Source organism: Scaptodrosophila lebanonensis, unplaced genomic scaffold (genome assembly GCF_003285725.1).
Source record: "Scaptodrosophila lebanonensis strain 11010-0011.00,11010-0021.00 unplaced genomic scaffold, SlebRS2 tig00001415-arrow-pilon, whole genome shotgun sequence".
NCBI classification, from domain to species: Eukaryota; Metazoa; Arthropoda; class Insecta; order Diptera; family Drosophilidae; genus Scaptodrosophila; species Scaptodrosophila lebanonensis.
In genome coordinates this window covers 831,132-858,931 of record NW_022060742.1, presented here as the reverse complement: position 1 = coordinate 858,931, position 27,800 = coordinate 831,132, and the positions used below count along the sequence as shown (strand labels likewise).

Here is a 27,800-nt window from a genome sequence, read left to right as displayed (position 1 = left end):
TTGGTATATAAACGCCCGCTGCACTAACCAGAGCACAAACAGTTATCGCAAGAAACTCAACGACTTCAGTCAATACAGACCACACTCCCGAAACAATCAAAATAAATCAAAATGTTCAAGTTGGTGGTATTGTCTGCTCTCCTCGCCGTAGCTGCCGCTCGTCCCGGTCATCTCTACGAATCCGCGCCCCTCGTCTACTCAGCGCCCGCCACATACGCTGTGCAGGAGCCCGTCCTGGCCAAGGTTGGTGCTGTCGTGAAGAGCGTTCCCACGGCCGTGTCCCATCACAGCCTTAGCCAGGTGCACAGCTCGGCACATGTGGTTGAGGATGTTGTGGCTCCAGTTGTCAAGTCCACACCAGTGGTCACCTACTCTGCAGCGGCTCCAGTGGTGCACACTGCCTACGCAGCTGCTCCGGCTCCACTCATCAAGACTGTGGCCGCTGCTCCTGTAGTCCACACCGCCTATGCTGCTGCACCTTACACCTCAATTGCTGCTGCTTCGCCTTTGACCTACACTGCCACCGGACTGTGGTAAATGCATCCCGAGACGCTTTCGTTTATGTTGACAAGGATTACGAGTTGTTGGACGGTTAAGTCTGTTAGAAAATGAATAAATAAATGTTTTTGTCTATTAATTTAACGCTGCATTATTTATTTGATTTACCATTGGCAAACGATTAATAATTGATTAATCGAAAAGAATAACATGCTCGTCGATTATGTTACACTTGAGAATATATATTTATCTAATAAGCCAAGAAGTTATATTCATCTGCGCAACATAAACACAAACAACATAAACTTTATGTCTCCCTGATTATGGGACGCAAACCACTACTGTGTCCAATTGGCACCAAATCGTGTTCGGATTAAATATCAAGGAGAATAATGGGAAAGCCGACCTACAATTCGCGATGAAGTCTTGCATGAAAATTGAAAACAATGCATTGACTAGTAATGGCCACTCCTACCCGAGAGTTTTAGCGGTAAGGATGCTAAATTGTGACATTAGATGGCATGTCCTTATGAAAGAATAGGGGAAAGGTCTGATATGCAAACACATTACGTACATACAAGTACTCTGGCTATTGCAAACTAGCTAAGCATCTTTTTCCAGATAGTTGGCAAGGAAAATACTCGTATAAATACATAGTATCTACACAGGAGTAAATTAATTGTGGGAAGATAGTATTTTATGGTGGAATTAAAGTGTAATCAGTTGCGTGGCAAAGTAAACTTGGACAACAGCCCACGTAGGGTGTTTGCTAGTTGTACATATATAATCAAATTTAATTGCAGTTCCATTGTTTATTTGTGCCTGGAACTTGCTTCCTTGGCAGTGCCGGATCGTTGCTCCTTTGCACGTATTTTGTGTGTACTTTCCTCGCCTAGTTTTGACAAATACCATACGCCTACGTGGCCTAAGCTTCTCCTCTTGTTGGTTATTCCCAACACTGAAGTCCAGGGTTCTGTTTTAAGTTAATGTCAGCAAATTCCAAGGTAACTGCTGAGACACACCAGATGAGAGAATGCGAGGACATTGAACTTTTTGCATGGGCAGAAGTGCTGCCATTTTATTATTTAACTTTTTGGAAAATCATATTGGGGGCATTACTTTTGCTATTGCTTTTGGTACGGAAAGATGCCAAATTTTGTTGCCAACATTCCCACTGGTTTCAGTACCAAGGTCTGGCCCACACCCATCACCGCCCGCGCTGGCTGTGGCACAGAATCTTCGAGGAGACTTTGCATCGACGCGAAGAAACTGCTGCGCCTACTTCTGTGGGTTTTCAAGGGCTTCGTTGTAGTGCCTTGTATTACGGCTGCTATTTTAACCGGGACATTGACAGATTCCTCTGCTTCCATTTCGTCATCCAGTTCCGGGTCTTCTACATGTATGTAGCTGCTAGCCCAACTCGATGAGCATAAGGCCAAGCAGAGCAGCAACTGCAGCAAAAGAGGATGCATTAGTTATTGCATAAATGTAGTAATTTTTATTATAGTATTACCGATTTTAGCATTACACGTTTAATTAGTTTCTATGTCCGCGGCTTATGTGGAAATGCATTTATAGAGCTTTGTAGTTGGCGCTTTTATAGGCATTCAAGGCACTGCTGCGGCAGATGATTTTACAATCAAGTTCTAGGAAAAGTTGTTAATGAGCACTCGGGATTGCAGCTTTCGCATAAAATGTTCCGCGAAAAATGAATTTAATATGGGTAGTTGTGATAAGATATTTTAAAAAGTCAGTGAAAAGGTATTGTGGTTTTCTTATAAAGGATGTCGGGGCATGCTTGTAGTATGGATAAATAAATTTTTATTTTTTAATTACTTGTTTTGTATTGAGTAAAACAAAAATATAGTTTGTGCAAAAGAACAAAAGCAGAATTACTACTCACAACATTCGGCAAACAAAACTCTCAGCTTAGCCATGTTAAACTTGTTTTCCGACTGGTTAGACAACTAGGATCTGCACTGTAGAGTATTGGATAAACGCCCATAGAAGACATTCAAAATCTTCATACAAAATCAGTTCCAACTACAGGCTATTAAGGTTTGGATACTCTATGTCTATCTACCGATGACACAATACATTAACCGCAAAGGTTCTCTTTCTCATTGATGTGATGGCTACATATACGTAAGAACCACCCTGAAAAAACATCAATAATTCATTTCAATATTGATATCTTGCATTTAGCTGCGCAATCTGAATTGAGAGTCGAAAAATGCACGTGTTTTTTACGACTCAACACCGTCATTGCCACTTTAGCGTCAATTAAATTTATGGGTACAATAGAGCAATCAGTTAATCCTCGAGCAACGGCAAATCAATTTGGTCGCAATTTGGTCGTGAACCAACTAAGCGACAATTCAATTCAACTCAATTCAGTTCTGTCTGAGACGTCAATGTCCGCAATGGCTAGCTGCTTTGCTTTTGGTTCGCAGACTCGTAACCTCGCAGCCAGGTGCTACGTGCGACTAATGAGCAGAGCCGCTTTGAAATGAAAATAAGAGTGGGTTTGGCTTATTTAGCGTTCGGTTCGATATATTGCTGGGCTAGAAAAATTACAAAAAACAAGTACACACAGACACATACTCGTAGTAAGTATTCCGTGTGGTGTGGTCGAGCATAATGAGGTAAAGAGTAGAAATTGGACACGAATAGCAATAATCTCGTTTATGGATAGCAAGACAAGAATCCATTCAGACACGTACTTTTAATGCGTGCTCTGCATCCGCATGTGTGTATATATACATATATGTGTGTGTGTGCGTGTGTGTGTGTTTGCGAGCCCCGAAATTGAAGTTCAAGTATAAAAGCGCTCGTCAAACTGTCAGCGAACACATTTCAGTTTCAGCTCGATTCGAAGAATAATCCATCAGTCAAAATGTACAAATTGGTAAGTGGCAGGAAGCGTACCAAGGTGGAACTACATATTTACTAATCGGAACAACTCGATTTAGTTTGTTCTCGCTGCTCTGCTCGCTGTTGCCGCCGCCCGTCCCGGCAATCTGGCTGTCGCCCCGGTAGTCTACAGTGCTCCCTTGGCCGCCTCTACGACCATCGTGCAGGAGCCTGCCCTGGCTAGGGTTGGTGCTGTGGTCAAGAGTGTGCCCACGGCTGTGTCTCACCAGAGCGTGACTCAGGTGCACAGCTCACCGGTGGTTGAGGATGTGGTTGCTCCGGTAGTCAAGACTACGCTGCATGCTGCTCACGCCCCAGTTGTTGCTGCCCCCGCTCCCATTGTGAAGACAGTGGCTCCTGTCGCTTACTCCGCACCCGTTGCCTACTCAGCACCGGTGGCCTACTCCGCCGGTCCCGTGACCTACGCTGCCGCCGCCACCCCTCTGACCTACAGTGCTCCAGTGGCACGCAGCTATATTGCCTCCAGCCCTCTGCTGCACAGCGCACCACTGACCTATGCCGCCCCCTTCAGCTACGCCGCCCCCGCCACCTACGCAGCCAGCGCCTGGTAAGCGAGAGAGAGAGCAAGAGTGATAGAGAAAGAAATGAGAACAAAAGATTTTGTCGCCCGCTGTTGACTGTTGGCCAAGCCGAACGAAATAAAAGCAATTATAGAAAATTATGCCAAAACTCCTGATTTTATTGCCAAAGCCAGTTTACTGCTCCGCTCTTGTTCCTGTTTGTTTGTGTTCCTGCTCCCCTTTCGCCTTCTTCTTCTCACTTCAGATAGATGCTGGGATAGCTTTCAGCGCCCCAGCCGGCACTGTCGTACCAACCGCTGCCGTAGCTGATGGGCGAGGCAGCCGCATACGTCACTGTGGGCGCGTACGTGTTCAGGAGCGGCGCATGCCCCACAATGGGACGCCAGTAGGGACGCTTCTCATGCACCACCGTCGAGCTCTGATGCGACACAGCCGTGGGCAAGCTCTCGTAGCTATGTCCGATCAGTGTCGGCGCATATTCCACGGTCTCATAGCTGGGCAGCAGCGCTGAGCTGCCGTGCAAATAGCTGGGGCGCGCCTGACTCAGTGCCGCATATAATGCCACGAAGAGCAATATCTGCAAAGGTTACTCTTTGAAAGGATTCCGTTCTGCCATACTACTTGTATAGCTCGCGATACACTTACTATTTTAAACATATTTTATTTTACGCGTTGTCGTCAACCTCGTTGGGCAGCTGCCTCGAAACTATGACACAGCTTGAAGATCCATCGTTGTTTTATAGACCCTGAAAAATGTTGGCGCATCTTTACGTTAGAATTGGCACAAACAATCGTGCCATCAGTATGAATGGGTCAGATTTTCCTATGCTTGGTTTCGTTTCGCTAGGTCTTCTGTTTCTTGTCTTTCTCTGCATTTATTTCCCAGCCAAGATGGCTCATTAATGGCCCATTTAGGCGTAACTGACCAGTTTAACAATGGCAATTCGAGCCAAGGCAAGGCAATGCGAGCAAACATCAAAAAGCAGCAGCAAACCAACTCAAGCATACAAGTAGACACCCAAATGGCATGCTAGCTGTGGAAGCTGTTTTTCCAACGCTTTTGGCTAACAATTTCGTCAGCTGGTCGAATTCGTTGTCGTTCCACCCACCCATAGGCCACTGGTTGCTGTATTCATAAATCAGAAGAGGTTTTTTTTTGCTACTTTGCATATAATCGACTACGCTAATGGCACATTAGGGTGACCCTTGCTTCTGCGCAGAGGTAATGTAAAAAGTAAATTGATTGCGTGCCGATTATTAAGATATGTATTTTGTTGAAGAAGATAGATTTTATGAGTATACTACGACTCACGGCATTCAAATACCTTACACTATTCAAAAGCTGTAGTTTATCCGCATAACTTTTAAAAACTTAAAGACATAGTTATGTTTCTTGATATGATACCTAATTTACAAGTTTTTAAAAGTTTATACCGGGGAGCTGCCAACTTGTTCTTTTAAATTTCAGCACAAATTGGGAAAGTTGGCAGGTCTATTCAGTTTATTTGCATACACAAAAGTATAATGTTAGTTTTAAGTAGATATGTTTTAATTAAGTAGAAAAGAATACAGCTGCCTGTACTCTTAACATTAAGATATATTTACCTCCTTTGTAAATTCATAATGTTTTTAAGAAATGTGAATACATTGAAATTTAAGCAGATATATAAAGACATATTTCAATAATTATCCTCCTAGGTTAACAACCGAAAAATAATATGTGTTATTTAACAATAATATTTATGTTATTTGTTACATTTGTTTTTTGCGGAAAACGATTCCTTATCTTCCTTTTGGATTTAAAATGATATACATTTTTGTCGCCCAGGAAACGGAATTCGTAAATGTCAGTAGTTCCACCCTAATGTGTCTTAACTCTCTCTTCTGGCTGAGGAAACTTTTTTGCTTTGGACCACAGCTGCTGCTGCCTGTGCCTGTGGCTGCAGTTAGTTTAAGGCTCGGCTTGCTCGGCTTGCTCGGTTTGCTCCTCCCGCTACAGTATTTGATCAAAAGGAAACATGGTACCCAACTTAAATGGCACACAATACAATTACCTCGGTTCCAGTGCGATGGCAGAGTCGCATTAGCATAAATGCGTTGCTTGATTTTCCACGGTAGACTGCGTTTTCTTGGCTGGCGTTGTCGCTAAATGGTTTGCTATTTTACATGTGTTTAGACTCTTGACCAATTGTTCGCGGGATTCTTTAACTCTTTGCTTTGGTTTTCATTTTAATTAAGTGTTCTTGCAAGTTGAATGAATTCCCAGTCCATTTACTCTGACCTTGAGGCTAATTTAATTGGACGTAAGCAGCTCCAGCCCCAGAAACAACAACAACAGCCTCGTCGTTCAAATGCATAAACAATCCGAAAGCCGAATCACAAACAACAACAAATAAACGCGAGTAAAAATCTACAAACATAACAACGCGCTGACAGCCAAACAACGATATAATCAGTGGTCAGAGTTTGTTGTTATTATTGTTATTTTTGTGGTATTTTCCGACTCTGGCGCCAAGCGGAGCGCAACCAAAAAACCAAACTGTTGTCTGCAGCTTTTGCCTCTCTGATAATGGGTTGTAAATCACTTAACCCTTGGGCAGGTGCTACAAAGCCCGACTCCGCTCGCGCGGTGACATTTTCTGGTCTGCGACCCAAATTTTCTTGCTGCGCTTTTTAATTGACTTAACGCAGTGGAAGCTCGAAGTTAATTTCATTTGGCCCATGGTGTAAAGTAATTTGTCTTAGTCCATATGATTTGTGAGCAATACGACACATTGGCATTAATAATTGGTATTGCCAAGCTTGAAGGCTTGCTTGTGATCAAAGCAAACGTTGGTTATTGTGAAAGGGGAGTTTTGATTAAGTTGTTATTGGAATTTCTTTAAGTTACACCAATGATCGCACTCGCTGGCTAAAGTGTGCTGTTATTTATTTATTTATTTATTTTTTTTGCCACCGAAAAGGAAAGAAAAAGTCGATTGTTCCAGCGAGCGGGTTGCCTCAAACCGCATTTATTTATATGTGCCTTGTATGGCTGGCTTTCACACGCCCCTCTTGTTAAATTCAAAAGCTTATCTTAATTCATTAAACTTAAAATAAGCTTACATACTTACTTCACTACTCTTAAACTAAGCTTACACACTAGGGCTTTGTGACTGCCACACCAGGCCGTACTCAAAACTGAATTGTCGGAGACAAAGGCAATTCCAACAGCTAGAGCGTTGAAGTCGTGCACGCCCCCGACTTTTTATCACGCTATATACTTTACGCGACATGTTTAGTGCTAAGATTAACATTTGGAATTCTTACTATATAGGCAAGAATGTGGAAGCACAAATAGCTAACTCCTTTACCCTGTTAGTACAGAGTATAAAAATAAAACATTTCTATATTTCGTCGATGTATGTAAATCAATTAATTCATTGTCCGTCTTGCGTTCGGAAATTCTTATGCAAGACTAGTTCACGCTTTTGTGGCAACAACTAGCTTCACCTGCAGTTTATAACTCTGCTTTGTTGACGACCTGATTTGCGTGACTTTTTAAGCCTGCAAGTAATATTAAATCATCCTTGTGCGATGATGGTAGCGCCGTGATTCGAACCGAGTGTGTAAGAACTTACATGAAGGGATTCCTGATAGTTGGTTAAGCTATACCAGGCCCCTCCAATTTTCTGAGGATGTTTTGCAGCACAAATATGCTTGCATGTTTCAATTCAGATATTTTAAAATTTCAAAAATCCGCGTATTTGTTTGAATAACCGTTTCTTAACATCGCTATAAATTCGTGATATAATAATTTCAAAGTCTGCTTTTAGGCAGCTCTGTTAATTGTTGCTTGCTGTTAAGCTTTTTGCAACAGGTGTGGGCTTTGGGTGTAGATTTAACCCACGACTAGGCGAAGTTTTTTGCTTGCCATGAGCCACAGACCGTTAACTGCTGCTCACAAGCTACTCGTATAATAAAAGCCACATGCAGGCAGACTAATTAACAGCACTTGCCCAAAACAGCAGGAAACGAACGCATTTGAGTGTACAATACCCCGTAAAGGCAAATACAAAATATTTTCAGCCAAAAAAGGACGAAATGGTATTATGCACTGGCAATTAAGACCATTACAAAAAGAATCAAAATATGCAAACAATGCAAGCGGTAGTTTGATTTTGGTTTTTGTTCTTCCAATGCTATGTCTTTGCTTCTCTCCAGAGATTGACTGCAATTTTCGACTTGGCTTTTGTACGACCGCTGATTTATGTTGTTGTAAATCGATGTGAATACTTGTATTGGCTGACAAGTGTACTTAGCAGCTTAATTAATTGTGATTTTCAGATAATGTGCGTAAACAAAAATAAAACACACGCGCCAAATCTAGTTTAATTAGCAGCGGAATATGCGTCGGTTTGGATCGAACCGGATCGAAATTTTCGTTAACGCAGTTTATCACTTAAGCTGTGTTTCGAATCAATTTACTTATCACTTAAGTGTCATGTAATTGAAATTTGCAGCTATTTAATAGCCACATCCGCCATTGAAACATACAAACGATTGGCAATTGACCCCATCGCCTTGCCCACGGTCTGGCTTTCGGATGAAGTTACTGTTGGGAGTACGACTTCTGTTGGGCATTGCGGCAATTGTCGAGTTATTAATTTTAATGACTGTATTACAACAGCGGGCCATAAACGCACTAAAAACTGCTTTTTTGTCTTCGAAATTATTGCCAAATCACAAGTACGTTCGACCAACAACAGCAACAGCGGTTGGTCGTGTTTGGTGGCCTAACAACTTCCTCGATTACAGAGTCGTATTCGAATCGCTTTGTTGGTCTATGGATTTTAATGTATACCTGAGCCGCAACTATCATTAACTATAATTGACTTTTCGTAGACAACAGTGTTCTTATTTCATTTGCGCGCACCCCACTGGTGTGAGAATTGTGTGTCTCCGCAGTCAACGAAATGCATATAGATTTGTGTTAACTGCCAACAATTTTAGCTTTTAGCTTCCATTCCATCTGCTACATTTATTTCGCGCAGCTTCCGCTCTGTGGGCAACAATCCAGAGCCGGCACATAAAATGCTCTAAGCATTGTAACTTCGATCGTTTGATCGCTGTTTTGTTGTTTTGCTGTTTTTTTTTGTATATGTATTAATGTGTATTTATATGTTGTTCGATTTTATTGCATGTCTGAAAACGTGTAATTTCGTTTCAGCTCCGGCAGCTGCCCAGCAATTTCAAGTTCAGGGTGAGTAACCAAAAGTCAATGATTCTAACTAGAACAATGGACCAAATCAATTGGAATACAACAACAAAAAGTGAAAGTCAAATTAGATTCATTAGACGATATGAGTATGGCAATTCTAGAAATAAAACTAAATTTGTTCTCAAACAGAATACACTAAAAAAAAGTGAGTGCATATAATTCCTATTACAACATACCGAAAAAACGAAAATCTGGAAGAAAATTGTTAGATAATGGCATGAATATCTTTATTGCTAATGCACTAATGCAGATTATAATAAGTACCATATCAAAAGCAAAATCCATTGTTAAATGAGAATCCCTGAGAAGATCATAAAGTAATTCAACATTTTATATGGTATAATTAATTTATTATTATTATTAATTAATTTATTTATTGAAAACCAGTAGTGTACTAACCAATACATAAATCTTGAACTTTTTGATTTTCTACCTATAACATGGGGCGTGCCCCGCCTTCTTCTGCCTGTTAGACTTTCAGGTATACCCTTAAACCCTTCTTCTATAGTGCATAAAAAAGATATTGTTGGAGGTTGTATCTACTTAGTTTCATTTAAAATATATGGTTGGTTAAATAATGCAAAAAAAGAAATGCAGGCCATCTGGTTAAATAGATGGGTATGCCTTTAAAGATGCATTGATGTATTAATTGAAATATATCTGTCTCAGAATGAATACTTTTATGGGAGGGGGGCTAACACCCACTCGCAAAAGATCTGATATATTTAAAATGCGATAGTTGCTTTGTTTTCGAGCAACTACTTGTAGAACAGCCGGCTCATAAATCGTGTGCGCATGTGTGTGTGTTAACTGGGCCCATGAAAAATGTGTTGAATAATCTGCATACAATTTGGTGACAGACAGCAAACATTCAACAACAAAAAAGTGGAAAAAACGCTTCGAGGCGTCGGCCACTTTGATTTACGAGCGCGAAAAGGGGCGTGTAGCACCTGTTGTTGTTGATGTTGCTGTTGTTGTTGCTGTTGGTGTAGCTGCAGTTGGCTAATAGAGTGTGTGCGTGTGCGTGCGTTTGTTGAGCAGATTGAAGGCGTCGGCAAGTAAACTACTTAATTATGAGACAATTTGCAATTTGCATTGAAAAAGCAACGGGCTGCTCATTGAAGCTGTCACATAGATTTGGGATTTGTTGTACTTGTAGTTGGCACGCATAGCTTGTTAGCTATCTAGCGCGGATTCGATATAGAAATGTGAAATAAGAATAGCAACAAACTGAATAATTGCAACTGCGGACTGCTTGGCTACGTGCCTTGAGTCAGATGGCCGTTTAAGTTGCGTAATTATTTGACCAAACGAAGCACTTAGAGCGAGAGGTCTAGGGAAACGCAAAGATGCCAGAGTTAAGCGCTTCATAGACGATTCCATACTACAAGTATCTGAGCTTCAATTGCTTTAATTTTATTAATGAAAACTTGCTTGCTTATTGTTGTTTTCTGAGTATTATTGTTGTTCGTCACAGCGTTGGCTGCTTGTCATTATTTTATATCTGCACTGTTGAAGGCATTCTAGTGTTTTCGTTTTCTTTTTTTAGTCATTTTTTTTTAGTTTAGTTTAGTGTGCCATTGTTATAGTAGTTGTAGCGTAGAGTAGTTGTTGCTGTCGCTGTAATATGCACGACATTGCGACAAAACAGCGTAAGCGACCTTGACCGCGTCCGCGTACCAACGTGTGGTATACTTAATATGCTTAATTACACAGCTGGTGCTGGAGCTGGAGCTGCTGCCTTTTAAAGCCACGTCATCCATCGTACCGCAAACTTATAATTACATATGTATGTATATAAAACTAAAGCAAATTAAATAATCTCCGCTAATTTCAAACTATTGACAAGAAGGTGCAGTTCATATTTGTATTTGTTTAAGCCCATTTGTTCGCAGATTTGTTTTCCTCAACTCAAATGTAGTACAAAATTCCGCATTACAGTTTCGACCATTATTTCAAGCTTGCTCAGCCATCAATAAATCATTGAAAAAATAGAAAATTATACCGAAAACTGACGGCATTTAATTTCAACTTTGAATGATTTGTGGTCACTCATGCGCCCCGACTCGTTCGTTCAATTGCCCAATACAAAATCAATGCGTTTCTCAACAGTTGGTCAATGCAAAAACAATGCGCTGGCGAAGCCATTAAAGTGCAATTACAGGCCAGCAGTAAGACAACGTGTCGAGTGGGTGGCTGTCCATTTCCCATAATTCTTGCTTAAGGGTATAGGCGAAAACTCAGATGACTCGATCACTTTAATAAATTTTATTTATTTATAGAAATATATACTTGTATATTTCAGCTCTTTCGGTTTATTGTAATGAAAACAACACAGATGTGGTCACGTTATTTTAATTATTAGCATGAAAAATGTTAGACTGGAATGTAGTGTTCTGCCACAAAGACCCTTGTTAGATGTTCTACTGCAGAGCCCTAATTATTTGCCTGCCTGACCACGTCTTCTACATTTTTTCTTGAATGAATAGAATAAAATATAATTCATATATATTTTTTTTTATATATTTCGTTATATTTTTTGCATGTTTGTGTTGTTTTTTTCTCCTTTTCGTAAATTTGGATGAATAGTCTCGAATAGTTTTTGAAATTCGTTGTTTATTTTGTTTTTGTTTTTGGGTGTATGTATTTAATATTGATGATTATATAGCGTCGTATATCTGTGCTTTGTGTTGTTCTTTTATGAAATTCACAATGAAGTGCACAGAGTATTTACAAGCTTCTAAAAGAATATATACAAATGAAGTATTATTGTAAATGACGGTATTTCATACTGTTTATTTTGGGAAATTGTTAATAAAATTTTTTCTTAGCTTCCAAATCAAAACCGAGCTGTAGGAAATGATTCAGCAAAGGGTGTTCAAATTTCTATATTATACGTGTACACATTTCAACGTACGTTGCATTGTTGAGTGCGATTTGAATATATTTCGTGCCACAACAACCGCAGTGAGCTCAAATCAAGCTATTGATCTAAGTGACAGGCACGCCAATAGTATCCTGCTTTGTGTCAATCAATCGTTGTCCATAGAGCAGCGATCGTGTGCGTTAGATTTACGCGACGATGGTGTTTAGAGGTTTGTTTTTTCGGCACACTCGCATAATTTGCATAGCGCGTTGAAGCTGCTAGAACATTGTGGTCATGTGACAAATGCAAATTGGAGCCAGAGGCCGGTTAAGATACGAGTGTGAGTGTGAGTGCGAGTGCGAATGGAGCGGTTCGCGAGTGAAGGGATTTCCGTTGATATGCAGATTTTCAACAGCACCAATCAATGGGCAATTGACCATGCTAGCAGCTAGTAGCAGTGGTTGACAGTGGGAACAATCCAAAATATTGTTCGGCCTTTTAAGTTTATGAGGCATTAACTTAAACACCGCACCAAGTCCGCCTTCTTTACTTTGTGTGCAGAACACAAAATAAAAAATGAAACTGAATGAAATGAATGGCCTCTGCTGCAGCCATAGCGGCCATCGGACATTGAACATCGAACGCAGCTGGTCTAATCTTGGCTTTATCGCACACCAACAGACATTGATTACGCGCTTCGCAGATGTGGCTGGCTACCTAAACAAAAATAAAACGCCTCTCTGTGTGTTTTCAAGATTTTCGAGCGTAGATATGCGCCACATCCATTAGGGGGCCATATTTGATATGATTTCTCGTCGGACACCAAATTAAGAATGGCTATTAAAAAGTCTGGCAGGCTATAAAATCGAGCGCATAAATATGAACAACTGCTGCTCCAACTGTGCTGGCTATGGCATTTTTTCAATTTATTTTCATTTGAATTGATTTTGGTAGCCGAGAAAAATTACGCATACGCCACGCTACGCATTCGTATTCGCATTCGCGCGAACGATAAGAAATCAGCTGAAAATTAATGTACAAATGGGCCGAAACAAAGTGGCAAGGAGCTAAGCTGAAACTGAAGCTCGACTCTAGTCCAAATATACTGCAATTTGTTGTCAGTTATTAACTGTTGCGATTTCTCATGCCTGTCTATGTATTTTTGAGCTGCGACCACTTCTACATACCACCAGCACCACCAGCTCTGTTTTGCATCGGCCAACTGCCTTTTCCACACCTACAGATCTCCGTAATGAGCCGTTGCTGTCTGTCAGTGCGAATATTGATTGATAATCGCGTGCATGTGTGCCAGAGTGTGCGCCTATGCGATGTGTTTTTGATAACTGGGCTACTACTGGCTACTTTATGTCAATTCAATGAGTGGCCTATGGCTTTTAGAAAGGAAACTGTCCACTGCTCCACTGGCGAGGTGGGAAGTTGCGTGTCGGACATGTGGCTTCGGAAACCTTTTCTCATAATCGTAGCTGTGATTGCTCAATGGTTTCCAAACACGACTAAAGCATTTGGAAAACCTACTTCAAACTCTTAGATGAGCAAGTAATGCAGTATCAACATTTTAAAATTATATTTTCGTTTCAAACATTTTAATGTAACGTCAAATTTAATCAAATTTGTTTCATCAGTCATAAATTTCATTTCCCATTGTACAACGAGGACCTTAAAGAATTGAAACAAAATCGAGTCAAGCCATAGTTGTACAAATAACTAATTCTTTACATCTGTGATCTATTCAATTCAGTTCAATGAGGACAATAATAATTGCGTATTAAAAGAGAAGGCGTTTTCTTGGTTTCTTTTTCTCTACAACTCTTGCTCACCTATTTTACAGCGGTTCCCAAATGATGAAAGGTGTATAAAAAGTGCATGAGGGTCCGTAATGGAAAAAATGAAATTATTTAATTATTTATAACTTACAAAACAATAATTTATCAATTAATTCCAAAATGTTCCCCTTGTAACAAAACGTTAAAAATTCTTGAGGAAATGTAGTCAAACATTATTTACTTCTTCATCTTAAGTTTGGTTGCATTTGAAAAGCAACAGCTTTTGTTTTATATTCTTTACTTTGTCCTGCATAGTATTCTATTTCCAAACTTTTTCAAACCAATTATACAAGTTTCCCCCATACTGCTGACACATTAGTTTGTAGAAGCAGAAAGCGGGAGGATTGTAATCTTCGGCCCCGATTTGCACTTCAATTACGAAACTTACGAAAGCACACATTTCAATAGGAACTACAAGCTTTCAAAATACAATAAATACAATGGAATAAACAAAGATTGGTGCGCTAACAAAAAATGTTGGTGTCCAGATTACAAAGTCTGAAATGAGAGCGAAATGAATGTCCGCATAAACCCTTGAAAGTTCAGTCAAGTATCCAAAATTTCTTGATTGCGCTGTACCTCCTGTTTTGTATTCTTTTTAATTTCTGTACTGAACTCGTTTTTTTGTTTCAAGATGGTTTGAAAATATGATTTTATTCTAGCAGATCAACATTTAATTATAATGTTTTAAGATGTCATTACGTTCCATGGTGATCGATCTAAAATGAGCTTTAAAGGACTGTAAACCGTACTACACGCTTTGTGTGTGTGATGGCCATCTTTTCATATCATTGCCACTGAAGTCTGGTTGTAGATACTAATTCCTTTCTCTAGTCGACTACATTTCGTTAAACTTAATTGCTTGTTAAGTAAACCGCACTTTATAATACAGCAATTAAGACAAGCAGTCGACTGTTTTGCTCCATCGCCACATGCCACAAACCGCAAGAAAATCTTAGCAAAAACTGAAGAAAAAATAAAAACCGATAAAACAATTGTGGAAAACGCGTTTTCCGTTCACCCCTCCCTCCTCTAAAGTTAGACAGAGAGCGACATGATTTTAATTTCCGGCACCGACTCCAACACCAGCCCCAGCGCCAGCACCAACACCAAAGAAATAGTTAAGCAGTTGCGCTCCATTAGAGACCGCTGACATGTCAGATTCAATTGCTGCCACCGCCACCGAGGTGAACAAAACAATTGTAAATAGAATCCAACTGGCAGTCGCTACTAAACTAATTGAACTTATCGCCGCTGAAAGATTGAGTGGCGGCGCGTTTGCTGTGAAAAGCTCGGGTTGTTGGGAAAATTGCTGCGCGAAGGCGCGTGACTGATTTTTGTGGCACCGATTTGAGATCTCTGCAAGCGACGGTGGCTATAGTACTAGCCATTCTCAAAGCTCCAAAGCAACCGCCGACGCTGCTTGCCGAAGCTACGGTTGTCGTTGTTGTTGCTGTTGGTGGCGGTTGAAGTCGCAGACAGGGCGTTCACGCTCTTGATTCGTTGCTGGCTGGCTAGCTCGTTCGCTCAAACGTTCGTCGCTACTTGTTGTCGTTGTTGTTGTGGTTAAGTTTGCCGTTGCTGTTGCTGTTGGCGTTTCGCGCATTGTCTGTGCGGTTTTTCAGAATATTTCTCAGGTTTTATTTTGGGTATAAATATGCCGTGTCGAGCTGCTGTTTAAACATAACAACTTCAACTCTTCCACGTAGCAAGTCGTACGAGGCGAGAAAAAGAAACAAACATGTTCAAGCTGGTAAGGATATTTTGGAAAATGTGCGCCAAAAAGCACACTACCCAACAAATGACTAAGACAACGAACTTGCTGAATAACGAATTGCAAATTGATTTTTTGATCGCAGATCGCTGTTCTCTCCGCTCTGTGCGCTGTCGCCAATGCCGGTTTGATCTCGCCCTATAGCCATGGCTATGGTTTGGGTTATGGTGCCGCCATCGCTCCAGCCTACCACTCTTCCGCTGTCATCTCGCACGCGCCCATCATTAAGAGCTACTCCGCGCCCATTATCTCCGCCCCAATTGTGAAGACCATTGCCCATCCCGTGGCCACTTCGTACGCCAACACCTACAAGGTCGCCACCAAGGCCATTCCAGTGGTGCACGCCGCCCCTGTCTTGCACGCTCCTGTGTTGCATGCTTCTCCTGCTCTGCACACTACCTCCACCTATCATGGTCATGGTCTGGGCGGTTATGGACTCGGTGGCTACGGACTAGGTAGCTATGGCGGCTATGGCGGTTATGGCTTGGGCTATGGTCTGCATTAAATGGCAATTATTCTTCGTTGACGACCGACTAGCACACATTTGGGACCTCTGCAACACCAACAATAGCCCTTTAAGGAGCAACCATCAGTCATTGTTTTGCAGTGTGTGTGTAACTTAAACTTAAGCCAGCGAGATTATGTGAGATGCATGTACTTTCAAAAGGACTTTTACATTTTGCTGCCGTCAAAATGTTTGGTCCCAAACAACCTCAAATGTGTACAAAATTATCGTTAAAAGTAGAGACAGACAGAGTGAGAGACGAGCGGAAAATACGAGTATGTTTGTTGCTTTTCTGTAAATAATTTAGTTATTGTGTGACAACGCAAGTGGTTTCAACTTTTGTAAATAAATGATACAAAAATAACATCAAAAATGATGATTATATTTATTGTATAAGTTGGGGATTCATATTTTAAATCGAACACAAAAAAATGTTGTATTTGAATTTGTGCGATCGTTTTTAAAGAGGAGTTCTACGAGTACTCTCTTGTTTGGCATGGCTTTAAAGGAATTCTGAAACGAAAACATTTAAAACATAATACAAACTTAATTAAAAAACTGAAATTATTTCATTGCGCGTTTGTTATTACTTCAGCGTTTTTCAAAATGCATCCATTTTGTTTTACTATTTTATTTTTGGAACAACGTCTGAATCAAACGTTTATTCTTGTACGAATTGGTTCTGCATAAGTATTAATAATGCATATTAATAAATGAACACTATATGTGTTTATTATAGCGATGGGATGATCGGCTCTATCGGCATATTCAAATTGCTTCCAAACGTTACAAAATCAACACACCTAATTGCAACAATTTCCACTTCAAAGGCTTAGAATTTGTTTTTTCGAAACCGTACAGTTTCAGGCCTCTTTCTATCCTAATTGGGTCAAAAGAGTCCATTGGCTTGCAGTTTCTTCCACTCGGGTTTGATAATGTTATGTTATCTGCGTTGCTTTTTTTCCAACCACCTGTTTTTTAATCGTTAGAGTAGATGTGTGTTTCCAGTTGCGTTCACATTTGTCTTGAGTTTTTGCCGGCCCATTTCGCTTGGTGTCTCTCCATCAAGCTATTTGGCAATTCATAACTAGGTGCTTGAAGCCCGCACTTAAGCAAGAAGGAAAAATTAAATGCGTGAAGAAAATTTCATCAAATATTGAACCAAAATGAAGAAATTCATTGCAAAATTGTGAAATGTTTCTGCGAAATGTTTATTTCATGGGTCTGTTTTTCAAATACCAGCATGCCACGCAATTATTCACAGCAGCCGCAGCACGAAAGACTCAAGCGACAAACTTACGCGTGCCAGCGCGGCGGCGCCAAAGCGGCTGTCTGCCACCAAACGCCGACCACCGACTGCAATGAAAGTGCGTTAAGTGCGGCAGCTGTAAAAACAGGGGGGCAAGCGGCAATTGAAATATTTATTTATTAATGCCCGGGCAGCGCTAAATGCATTGGCATGTTTCGTAAATGAAAAATTGGAGCATATCAAGAGCTTGTCAAATGCTAAATATGCCTTTTAATTAGTTTTGGCCAAATCGGGACTGCACTTTGCCGATTGGCAAGCAGGCGCGGCTCGCCTGCAGCTTTGCTATTGAAGATAATTGAATAGCCATCAAATACTTATGTCCAACTACCTAGTGCATATTTATTTAATAACTTATGCATTTGGCTTGGAGTATAAATTATATTCAGCAACAATACGCCATTGTACTGCCGAGGACGACCTTCATGTGCCACAAAATGTAATTATTAAGACAGCAGACAACCGGACCGACGCGACGGCAAGCCAACAACAAGAATTAGCCACGTCCACATAAAGTATAAATTATGCAAAATGAACATAAATTATGTTATTATAATTTTATTAGGTCTATCTTGGGCCACAACCGCGACACACACGCTGTTGACTTTCGTTTGTCAACGCTGCCAAGCTGCCGAATCCGTCTACAATCGTTACCGTTAGCAAGCCAAGCGGCGACGACGATTCAACAGAGAGTCGCCAACAATTTGTCAAGCGAAGCCACAGCAGCATTGGCAACGACCTTGGCCAGCCTCAATGCACATGCTCCAGTACGCTTTGGCGCTTCCTACTCGCAGAAGTAAAAAACTCGCACATTGAATATGCATTGAGGCGCAACGAATGCTTCGGCACCTCTGGCCACCACCTGCCACCTGCCACCAGCCACCTCTTGCGTTGCACCGACAGCCCAAATGGGCGCATACTCATGACACAGTTACCGATTTGTTTCCCACACCGAATGTCTTACTAACTGACGAATGGAACATTGTCAGGCAGGTGTTTCAATTGCTGAACAATTGTTGAGTGAAATGCTCAACTCAAGCATTCGACTCGAGCGGATTGAGTTAAAATGCTCGCTTAAAAGTATGCAACAAATAATTCCAATTATAGCTTTAGTAGCCAAAGCCGCTGGGGAAACCATTTTCGTGAATATGAAGAACTCTCCTATACTTGCACTTAGTCAGTGGTGTCCTTAGTTCATTTTCAAATTATTAATACATGAGAAGTAAATGCAAATGCAGCACAAACTTCATAAGACTTGTAATAGATCAGTAAAATAAACCTAACAAGATAGAACGCTACACTCGAGCAAGCCCAACAGTGAAATACCCTTTACCCAAAGAAATTTCCGGCGCTAAGTTATATGCGTTATATATCAGAAGCAAGAAGAAGAGCGAATTCCCTTCTGCAGTTTGTTGGTGCAGTGATGAAATTTAAAACAAAAGTAGAGAAAAATATATTAATTACACATGTTTAGAGTTCTTATGTATCTTGCAGTTATAGCCAGTTTTGACGATATGCTGTAGCGGATAGAGGATTATGGTGTCGGGGATGCTTCTTTCCGCCTATTACATACTCTGTCTAAACCTAATATATTATTTTCACCCCTCGGATATAGCTTGAAAAATACTGAATATTTAAGTAAATAACCACCAAAAATTACATAATGAGGACATGCAATATTCTTTTAAGTGGTTATAAAAAAGTTATATTGCCTTAATATAAGCTAAATATCCTTTTTAAATGAGAAGTGTCTTTTGACTTTTGACAAAAGCATGGCGAAAGTCATTCGTCATTCCAATTGAATTCCAGTTGTTGGACAGCGAGTATCTGGGTATCTGTGAATTGTTAAGACTCTCTGGTGTCGGGATGGCTCAAAGTAAAATTAATTTCATGATTCAATGAAAATTGGTACAGGTCTGATTAAGAGTCTTGTTAGACTTTTTCAATGTTGTTTCGCTACTTATTTTGAGTTGATATTTTTGAGACTTGGTAAAATATAGGCATGTCTTAAGACCATATTACCCATAAAGCTGAGCCTACTTCTATTTAGATGTTTAATGCTCAGCAATAATTTTTTTTTTTAGAAATTCCATGTCGCTCAGGGCTGCTTTAATTTCCTTACATTATTAGTAGCTCGAATATGCATTGTGTACTGTGATGGTTAGCCAACAAGTTTTATTTAACCGCATTTCTCGCATTTCTCATTTTTCGCATCTCATTAATGTTACATTGACCGCACGGAGCAAAGAACTTACATAATATTCCATGGAGAAGGAAGAGCGGGTAAATATTGCACACATCATCAACTTTGTTTGTATTTGGCCCAAGTGTTGATTACACTGGCGTTGTAAACAGTTCATGAGATACTCACAACAAGTTGCATTTTGTGGCCACGCGTGTTAACGCAATCCGCAACCCAGGACCCCAGCATCCAATTAAAAGGGCATTGAGTTTCCGTGCCAGCAACAAACTTCGCATAATTATTTTCCAACTTAATTACAAATGAGCTCTGCTTCAAAGGGTCAACTGGGTGCACAACCGCTGGTTGGTAAGCCTGGCCGCAGGAAGTGCACGTAGGACGACAACGAATGAGATGATGCACAAGCTCCTCAAATCCACGGCCTTGGTTCGAGCATTGACTTTCGATAGAAATACGTTGTGTTGCCAGTGGCAGATCTCATTGCTTTTTTCCATAATTATCTATTGTAACAAGGAATTTTTAGAGCCGATAATCCTGTGCATGTGCGCTGCGCTCAGAGTCGCACAGTTCATTGACTGGCAAGCCCAGCAAGGACCTCGAACAACCCACGCGTCGTTTGCGCAACGGCACGTTCCTAGATTGCGCTGTTGTTGCAATTTGCGATCTAAATTTGTAGCCGTGAAAGGGATTTGCATTACACGCAAATAAGTTTTATTGCTCTTAATTATTCTTCAGAATTACTGATGGGAGGTAACACAATATTTCACGTGATAATGCAATGAATCGCGGACATAGGGGGAAAAAAGGGTGCTTCTCATTAGCAAATTTATTTGGATTCCCCAAGTAGCTTACGCAACTGTTTCTAACAGCCGAGGCGCTTCAATGAGTTCAATAGATCTTTAAAGGACAATGAAAAAAATATAAATGAGAAAAAGTATTGAAAGACACCTACTTAAAAGAGTAAATTAGCCAATCTGTTTCCACAACAACAATTGCGCCATTAAATAAGTTTTATTTATATGCACAGAACTAATTAATTTCTTAATTTAGTAATTTGTGTATTGTTAGTTTGTATTAGGCTCCACGTTAATGTATTAGTGATAAAGCAGTAAACATGTTTCACATCCACCCCGTGAGCGCGGGGCACACTTACACAACTTTTTAAAGCACCTGACTTTTCACAAAGTTCAATTTATTCCATTATTCGCTTTTGTTGCAGTGCGTGGCCGATGTTACGAAATATGATTTGTGATATGAGAGGTGGCTGAGCTTGTGAGCTGCCCAGCACATACGCCTGAGTAACATGCTCTGTCAAGGTGGTAGAGGCAGCGGAATAAACGTACATCAGCAAGATAAGCTCCACGGAAAAGTACATAAATCGAAGAGTCTGTGTGTAGATTATGCAAATGGTAGACGAGTATACACTACGCATGTCTAACAGTCGGCAGCTAGACTTTGATAAAAGGGTTTTTATGGCACATTTTGCTGTCTGATTTAAAACGCTTTTATATAAGCTTAATTTGTATATTTTTAATAAGGGTATTCCGGATTACAATATGGTGCAAACTAAGAACGATAAAAAGCGCGGATAGCATCTGCAAAGCAACCTCAGCATCAACTGTAAAACACGAATATTCAATGAAGGCCATATTATTGTACACATGGTTAGCGACAGTCAATTCGTCAATCGATGTCTGCGCATTAGCAGAACTGTCGAAGCAGTCGAAAATTCCAGCTACTTACATAAACGAAAATACAAGTATATCTGGCGAAATATATATAGCGAAAATCGAAAGATACGCATTAACCATTTGCATTTTCAAAACACACTATCAGTAAGCAGCTTTTCAGCAAAATCCAATTTGAACCTTTGGACTTAGAAGTGTGCGTTCCGTCTTGTTGATTTCCTTTAAGCCATATTAGAACTTGGCCAGCAATCAGGAATACCCTGACTGTTGCTGCTCTGCTGTTTTTGTTTTCATCATTCAAACATACAAGTATATATATTGTCAACAAATTTATGTACCCACTTTCATTTTACGATGCTGTTTGACTTCCTCTGATGTTTAATGCAAAACTAGCAGCGATTCAACATGTTTCTGGCTTTTTTATACGAGTATTATCAGCAGTATGAAAAATGAATCGTGCTACAGAATGGAAACTTCAGGCAGCATGTTTCGTGCGAAGTCAAGTGGCAGCCATACGAGTACTTGCGTCTAAGGCAGACACTTGAGTAGTGGGGAGGAAAGCCAGCAGCAGGAAAAACAAAAACAATAGCAGCAGCAACAACAACAACGCAAACTTCGACGACGACAGGTAGTTGCGCGTGACACAATTTTCAAACGGCGTGTGCTCTGCGCGTGTCGCATGTAATGGGGGGCGGCCACGCCCACACCAGAAGCTACAGGTTTACAGCAGCAAAAGCCAAACGTGTCTCGTGCTCTTGGGCCAAGCACTTCAAGAGTCGCAGATGGGTAAAAGAAAACGCGTGCAATGATTTAGTTGGCATTACACGGCATTATAACGTGCTCGTAAAAACGAAGCCAAAGTGAAGCGAATTCAACTTCGGGATACCCTGTATGGTTGAAGTCGACTGTGTAAGAAAAGATCTTTGAAAAATAGAGTCAAATATATCGTATTGCGTATACATCTTAAAGCATTTACTACATATAGTACAAGTATAATGCTGCCAGGGTGTTTAGATTGAGCACCGATTTGATATTGATTTGTTGATTGATGGTTGATTGATGGTTGATTGATGGTTGATTGATTGTCATCTTAACAGGAAATCACAAAATTCCAAAATACCGAGACATAGAAAGAAACTTGTTCTACTTATAAAATAAAAACTATTGAAGGCAAATTTTATTTAGTTTTATATATTAAATCAAAAATCGGAATTACAGAATTTACGCCTTTGCACTTAATATCGAGATATACATTGTGCAGCTGAATATGAAATCAAAATACATATTTCGAAATTTCTAATACTTACATTAGCTTATTGATCGAATTAATATGCTTTCAAGGTTCTTCCGGGTCAAGTAGTTGCTCAGAAATTGTGACTTTTCGAAATATACATAGGTATTCCGCCCACTTTTTCCAAATAATATTAAACCTGTCTTTCTTTTATTCATTGTCTAATGACAAGGCTATACATTTTATAATAATTATTCAAAAATCAATATACTTTCTTAGAATAAGGTTTCTGCTTTCTTTTCATATCCAATTTGAATATTTTACGTTAGAACTAGCTCGACTCAGCTTCTTGGCTTCTTATCAATATGGTGTAAAAATGTAACGAAACGTATAGTCATGTACTCCTCCACCTCTTAGGTATAGGGTATGTCAGTGGCTGTAAGTCCAACAGGTCCATGACGATGCCAGCATCTTCAGCAGTTGTTGTCGCCGGCACTTGATGGCTGCTGTTGCTTTTTCTATTACTGCTACTGCTACTGTGTTCGTTGTTGTTTCTGTTTTGCGTTGCGTTTGCCACTTGAGTGCTCAAGTGCTGGGAGTGTGCCGCACTTGACAATGCGGCGGTGGTGACGGTGGCACCGCCGATTGTTGCGTATTCACTTGCGCTCCAAATGGTAAACACATGGGTATTGATATCTGTTTGCCTGCTAGTCGCTCGTTAATACATATTTTGAATTTCTCTAAATTGTGCGCCTCTTATTTGTTTGTTGACGTTGTTGACAAGCCCGTCGCGTATTAAAGCATTCATATAATTGGCCATAAATCACGCGACACGTTTTTCATTGGAGTGCTGATTTTAATGAGGTCGACTTTGGCTTCAGACTGTTGACTGTTGTGTTGCCTACTTTTGAACGGGCCCTGTTGATGAATTACGAACGAAAAACACGGCTTACTTTGCGGCGCCATTGAGATTCATTTGTGCGTACATGCGAGTACATGTACATACATAAACTTTTATTGTGCAGTTGCATGGACATAAATCGCATATTGCTGGTGTCTGTGGATATTATGACATTTATTTTTGAAGCTGGCCATCGATCACACTGATAAGCCATAAGTGAACGTGCTTTCGATGCACACGTTTTGACGGTAAAAGTTTTTGCGAAAAGGGAACATAAATGTATAATCAAGTACCTGTAAAAATAAAACGAACGCAAAATATGCTTTACACCTTTCCTCTTCCTGACCTCTTAATAGAGAGGCAGACGTTCCCAGCCACTGGGGCATTAAGGTTAAGGCAGGAGGTTTTCCTTAAGCCAACTGGAAGCAGAACGCCTGAAAGGGGACTCAAAAATCTCACCATTTTCATGCTGAATTCTAAAAGCTTACAACCGGCCTATTCACAGGTCACTGCTTGGTTGCCAAGAATCTCTCTCAAACATCCAGAATTGTTTGAAATCTTGGAATATCTATCTACATAATACTACTCTCTAGCACTCATAAAGAACAAGATAAGGTAAAGAAAAAATTCCTATTCTTTTTAAATTTATTTTACATTTTGTTATTGCAAAGGATGTTTACTTTTAAAAGAATCTCTCTCAAACATCCAGAATTGTTTGAAATCTTGGAATATCTATCTACATAATACTACTCTCTAGCACTCATAAAGAACAAGATAAGGTAAAGGAAAAATTCCTATTCTTTTTAAATTTATTTTACATTTTGTTATTGCAAAGGATGTTTACTTTTAAAAGCGTTCTGCGTTAAACAATTTAATGACTTCGAACGGGAATTTTAATTTTCTATACAATTAGGCCATTGTTTTTGCAACGCATTTTTCATAAAACGTGATGTACACATTAAAATTGAAACGGAAGATTTAACTTTTAATGTAACTAGCTTCGGAATCCTAGCAGCTCTATCATGTTGTTTCAGCCTCTCCCATCCTCCATAGAATGCTTCAGAATTAAGCTTAATCACAGTTCTGATCCACTAGTTGCAGTTTTAAATTGTTAGAAAAAAAGAGTTGATTTGATTAATTGGGGGTAAGGTGAATATCTCTTAACTTTTATTTGTGTGTTTTTCTTAGAATATACTGGATAATGGAATGAGAGATCAGCCATGTGTATTTACCATTACCATGTCTTTCTATTGTGTGGCATTGTTGGAACGAGGAGCACAAGAGCCTTGTGGCAAACATGTGAGCACGCCTCGACTGCGTCTCTTGTATTTTTGGTCGGATTGCAAAACGTGCGGCGTGCATTTGACGCACGATTTTCTTGTCGATTGCACGTTGTCTGCGTGAACTGTCGCCGTAATGTAAGTTGTACTTTTCGGTTACGTCTTAATCAGCATAATTTGTACAACGAAGTGCACAATGTTGGGTATTGGTCCGTATAAAAACCTGCACTGTTTACCCAAATCGATTCATTCAACGTGAAAGCGCTCAACTGATTGTGACAAAATCAAAATCGAAATCAAGAAAGTGAATAACAACAGACACAAAAAGCAATTCGACTGCAAAATGTTGAAAAGTGTAAGTAATGTGCATTTCATAATTGCGAAACAGATAAAATGCGCATTAAGTTCAGAAGGAAAGAATACTCGTACAAGGTGCATCCCAAAGCAATCAGTATTGACCACACAAGTGATACTGTTGTAAAACGAGTTTAGTTTCACCCGAGTGTTTGCATATTCTTAAGAATGCTGGTATAAACCTATTCAATCGATGTCCCTATTCCTGGAGCGCTTTTAATACCCCGTAGCCGTAGGTTGAAAAGTTTATAATAGGTTTCTACAAAATATGTAAGAGGGAGAAGGCAACGCGAGTTTATTTTATTTGTTCGATCCCCTCCCCTCTCCACACTTAAGAACTTCTTCAATACTGCCCACATTTCCAAAGCTACTTAAACCAAATTTTGCACACGTATAAAATACATATTTATCTTTCGTATACATTCCATCTAAATCGGTTGGTTCTAAGAAAATCCTGACAATTTCACTCCAAGGCAAGGAACATACTATATATATATATACTCGTTATCAATGTGCTTTCACTGGCAATAGACACGCCCCTTTGCGGTCGGTTGCTAACTAACTTAAAGCTTTACGTCATTGAAGCTCTTCTTTTTCTTAAAATATGCTTGCGCCGTTATAGGTGGACCATTCTTAGATCGCGTATAGGTATAGAACTCGTGGACTCTGCCTCGAGATAAGCAATTATCACCATTATCTTCATTTTTGTACCGATAGCACAACAGTGTAATGCTTTGTGTTCAATAACGTGGTTTCTATAGATGGGATTTTTATGAAATGTCAGGATGTTGCTAAAAGATGTGACATACATACGAGTATATGAGAAAAGTATTTTAGAAAAGTTATTTTTGCTTTTGGATACACCTTGTATCATCAGAATATTCAAACGCGCTTTTGGTTGTGTTTCGTTTGAATGAAATGGCTAAGAATCAACTTATAGATTTCTGGTAGCCAATTAAATTAATTCGAATTTGAACTTTGTTTGCTTTCTTTCTATAAAATTTATCAATTTAAAAAAATTTTATTCAATTGTTTACTTTTTGTAATCTGGCACGGACTACTTCCGTTTTCTTATTCTCTTCATTATTTATTGCCTTACGTTGTTTTGTTTATGATTATTTTTCTGGTAAAGAGTAAAGTACTTTGCTTTAGTTATCGCCGCTTTTCATTTTATAATTTAAAGTATTTATCAGTTATTTATAAAAATAATTCGCAGAGAAAAAGGTGCTAATTTATAGCACATTGTTATTTTAAATACATACTCTGTTTATTTTGATGGTTCCTTCAACGTTTTGAACAATCCAGATTACCTCGCTACTCACGTTGCTTATTTGCCAATCGCACACATTGGCGGGGTTTCTGCACGGTCCATCGTTTGGGACACCCGCTGTCTACAGTGCCGACTCCTATGCAGCGCTGCCTGCCCTGACGTATGCTGCTCCACCACCACCACCACCACAAGCAGCTGCTATCTTTAAGTATGCTACTGCCTATGCTGCTCCACAGCCAGTTATTAAGTATTCGCTTGGTGCGCCCGTAACGACCACAACCACAACGTATTCGAGTTTTGCGGCACCCGCACCCGCACCCGCGACCTTTGCTGCTGCACCGCCGCCAGTCTTCGCCAAATTCGCACCACCCACATATCACGCCGCTCTGCCGCCCAACGTTTATGCGGCGCCACATTCGTACGGAAAATTCTCGTTCCACACGGCGTCTCCAGGAGCTTTCGCAACCTACGCAGCTCCAGCCCCCATTCCAGGTTCGATTCCGCTGCCTTATGCGGCTGGGTGGTGAGCAAATGTAACTGTGATTGGCTCATTAACGTCGGTTACGGCTCATAACTAATGAAATGGACGCCATCAATGCAGAGCAGCCCACAAGACGTATACGTAATTTCAACGAATCGTTCTGCTGCCCCCTCTGATGCTGCTGATAATACGATAATCGTTAATAGGAATATGGAGGCGCCAATTAGCAATTAATTAAAACATTATATAAAGATCATTTCAATTATCATATAACTTAATAAATTTATGCGCCACATTAAAGAACAGATGCGACTAAATTATGCGCTAATGATGCGCTCAGCGCATGAATAAACAAACAGAGAGCGAGCAGAGCCACAAATATGAGACGATTAGTACCGAAAAAGCAATAGCAACAACAACCGCAACAGCAGAAGCAAACTTGTTAAAGCTCACATAGATATATACTCATATATTTATGCAGACATTCATAAATCAAAAATTTGGCTGCCGGAGGCGCAAATATGTTGTTGACTTTGTTGAAGGCGGGGCTTGACACTGACTGCCGATCCGATCCGATGCGATCGGTCTGATCGGATGCGAACCACCTGACAACAGCTACCGCTGACAAACTCATGGCAAAATATAATTTACCTGCATATTATTGAGTATTGTTTTAGGAAAACAAAAACCTATCAAATGGGTCAGCAGTTCAGAGTCTGCATATATTTATTAGCACAAATTAAATGTAAATAGCTTTAAATGATCGGCAGCGATTGTAAGACAACGCGACGACTGACCTCCCTGTCTGAGCAAATCTCTTGTTTGGCATTTGACAACCGAATTCTGCTTCTGCGGCTCTTTATTTGACTAGCCGCGAGTTGTTTCCA

At 40.1% G+C, this 27,800-nt stretch overlaps 4 protein-coding genes across 4 annotated transcripts; 2 read left to right on the top strand and 2 right to left on the bottom strand.

The window, feature by feature from the left end:
• The first annotated feature begins 111 nt into the window (after positions 1–111).
• On the top strand, positions 112–16,561 carry LOC115632620 (calphotin-like). The gene is made up of 5 exons (XM_030529848.1): positions 112–533; positions 1,683–1,897; positions 3,345–3,406; positions 3,471–3,936; positions 15,808–16,561. The coding sequence occupies exons 1-5, from the start codon at positions 112–114 to the stop codon at positions 16,200–16,202; spliced, it is 1,560 nt and encodes a 519-aa protein (XP_030385708.1). The 3' UTR covers positions 16,203–16,561.
• Positions 1,543–2,052, bottom strand: LOC115632158. Its single transcript, XM_030529185.1, has 2 exons — positions 2,012–2,052; positions 1,543–1,949 (listed from the first exon to the last, which is right to left on the bottom strand). The coding sequence occupies exons 1-2, from the start codon at positions 2,021–2,023 to the stop codon at positions 1,623–1,625; spliced, it is 339 nt and encodes a 112-aa protein (XP_030385045.1). The 5' UTR covers positions 2,024–2,052; the 3' UTR covers positions 1,543–1,622.
• On the bottom strand, positions 4,189–4,610 carry LOC115632587. The gene is made up of 2 exons (XM_030529811.1): positions 4,599–4,610; positions 4,189–4,530 (listed from the first exon to the last, which is right to left on the bottom strand). Exons 1-2 carry the CDS (start codon positions 4,608–4,610, stop codon positions 4,189–4,191), a joined length of 354 nt encoding a protein of 117 aa, XP_030385671.1.
• Positions 16,562–24,767: 8,206 nt separating the features above from the next.
• LOC115632619 (extensin-2) lies at positions 24,768–26,959 on the top strand. Its single transcript, XM_030529847.1, has 2 exons — positions 24,768–24,827; positions 26,468–26,959. Exons 1-2 carry the CDS (start codon positions 24,768–24,770, stop codon positions 26,957–26,959), a joined length of 552 nt encoding a protein of 183 aa, XP_030385707.1.
• The last annotated feature ends 841 nt before the right edge of the window (positions 26,960–27,800 follow it).

Excerpts from the sequence above, each read along its gene's own strand:
- LOC115632619 (XM_030529847.1), top strand. The coding sequence starts at position 24,768 with ATGTCTTTCTATTGTGTGGCATTGTTGGAACGAGGAGCACAAGAGCCT. Across the intron at positions 24,828-26,467 it reads AAGAGCCTTGTGGCAAACAT|ATTACCTCGCTACTCACGTT; the intron begins GTGAGCACGCCT and ends TGAACAATCCAG.
- LOC115632620 (XM_030529848.1), top strand. The coding sequence starts at position 112 with ATGTTCAAGTTGGTGGTATTGTCTGCTCTCCTCGCCGTAGCTGCCGCT. Across the intron at positions 1,898-3,344 it reads CAGTTCCGGGTCTTCTACAT|CGAACACATTTCAGTTTCAG; the intron begins GTATGTAGCTGC and ends TCAAACTGTCAG. Across the intron at positions 3,407-3,470 it reads CAGTCAAAATGTACAAATTG|TTTGTTCTCGCTGCTCTGCT; the intron begins GTAAGTGGCAGG and ends AACTCGATTTAG.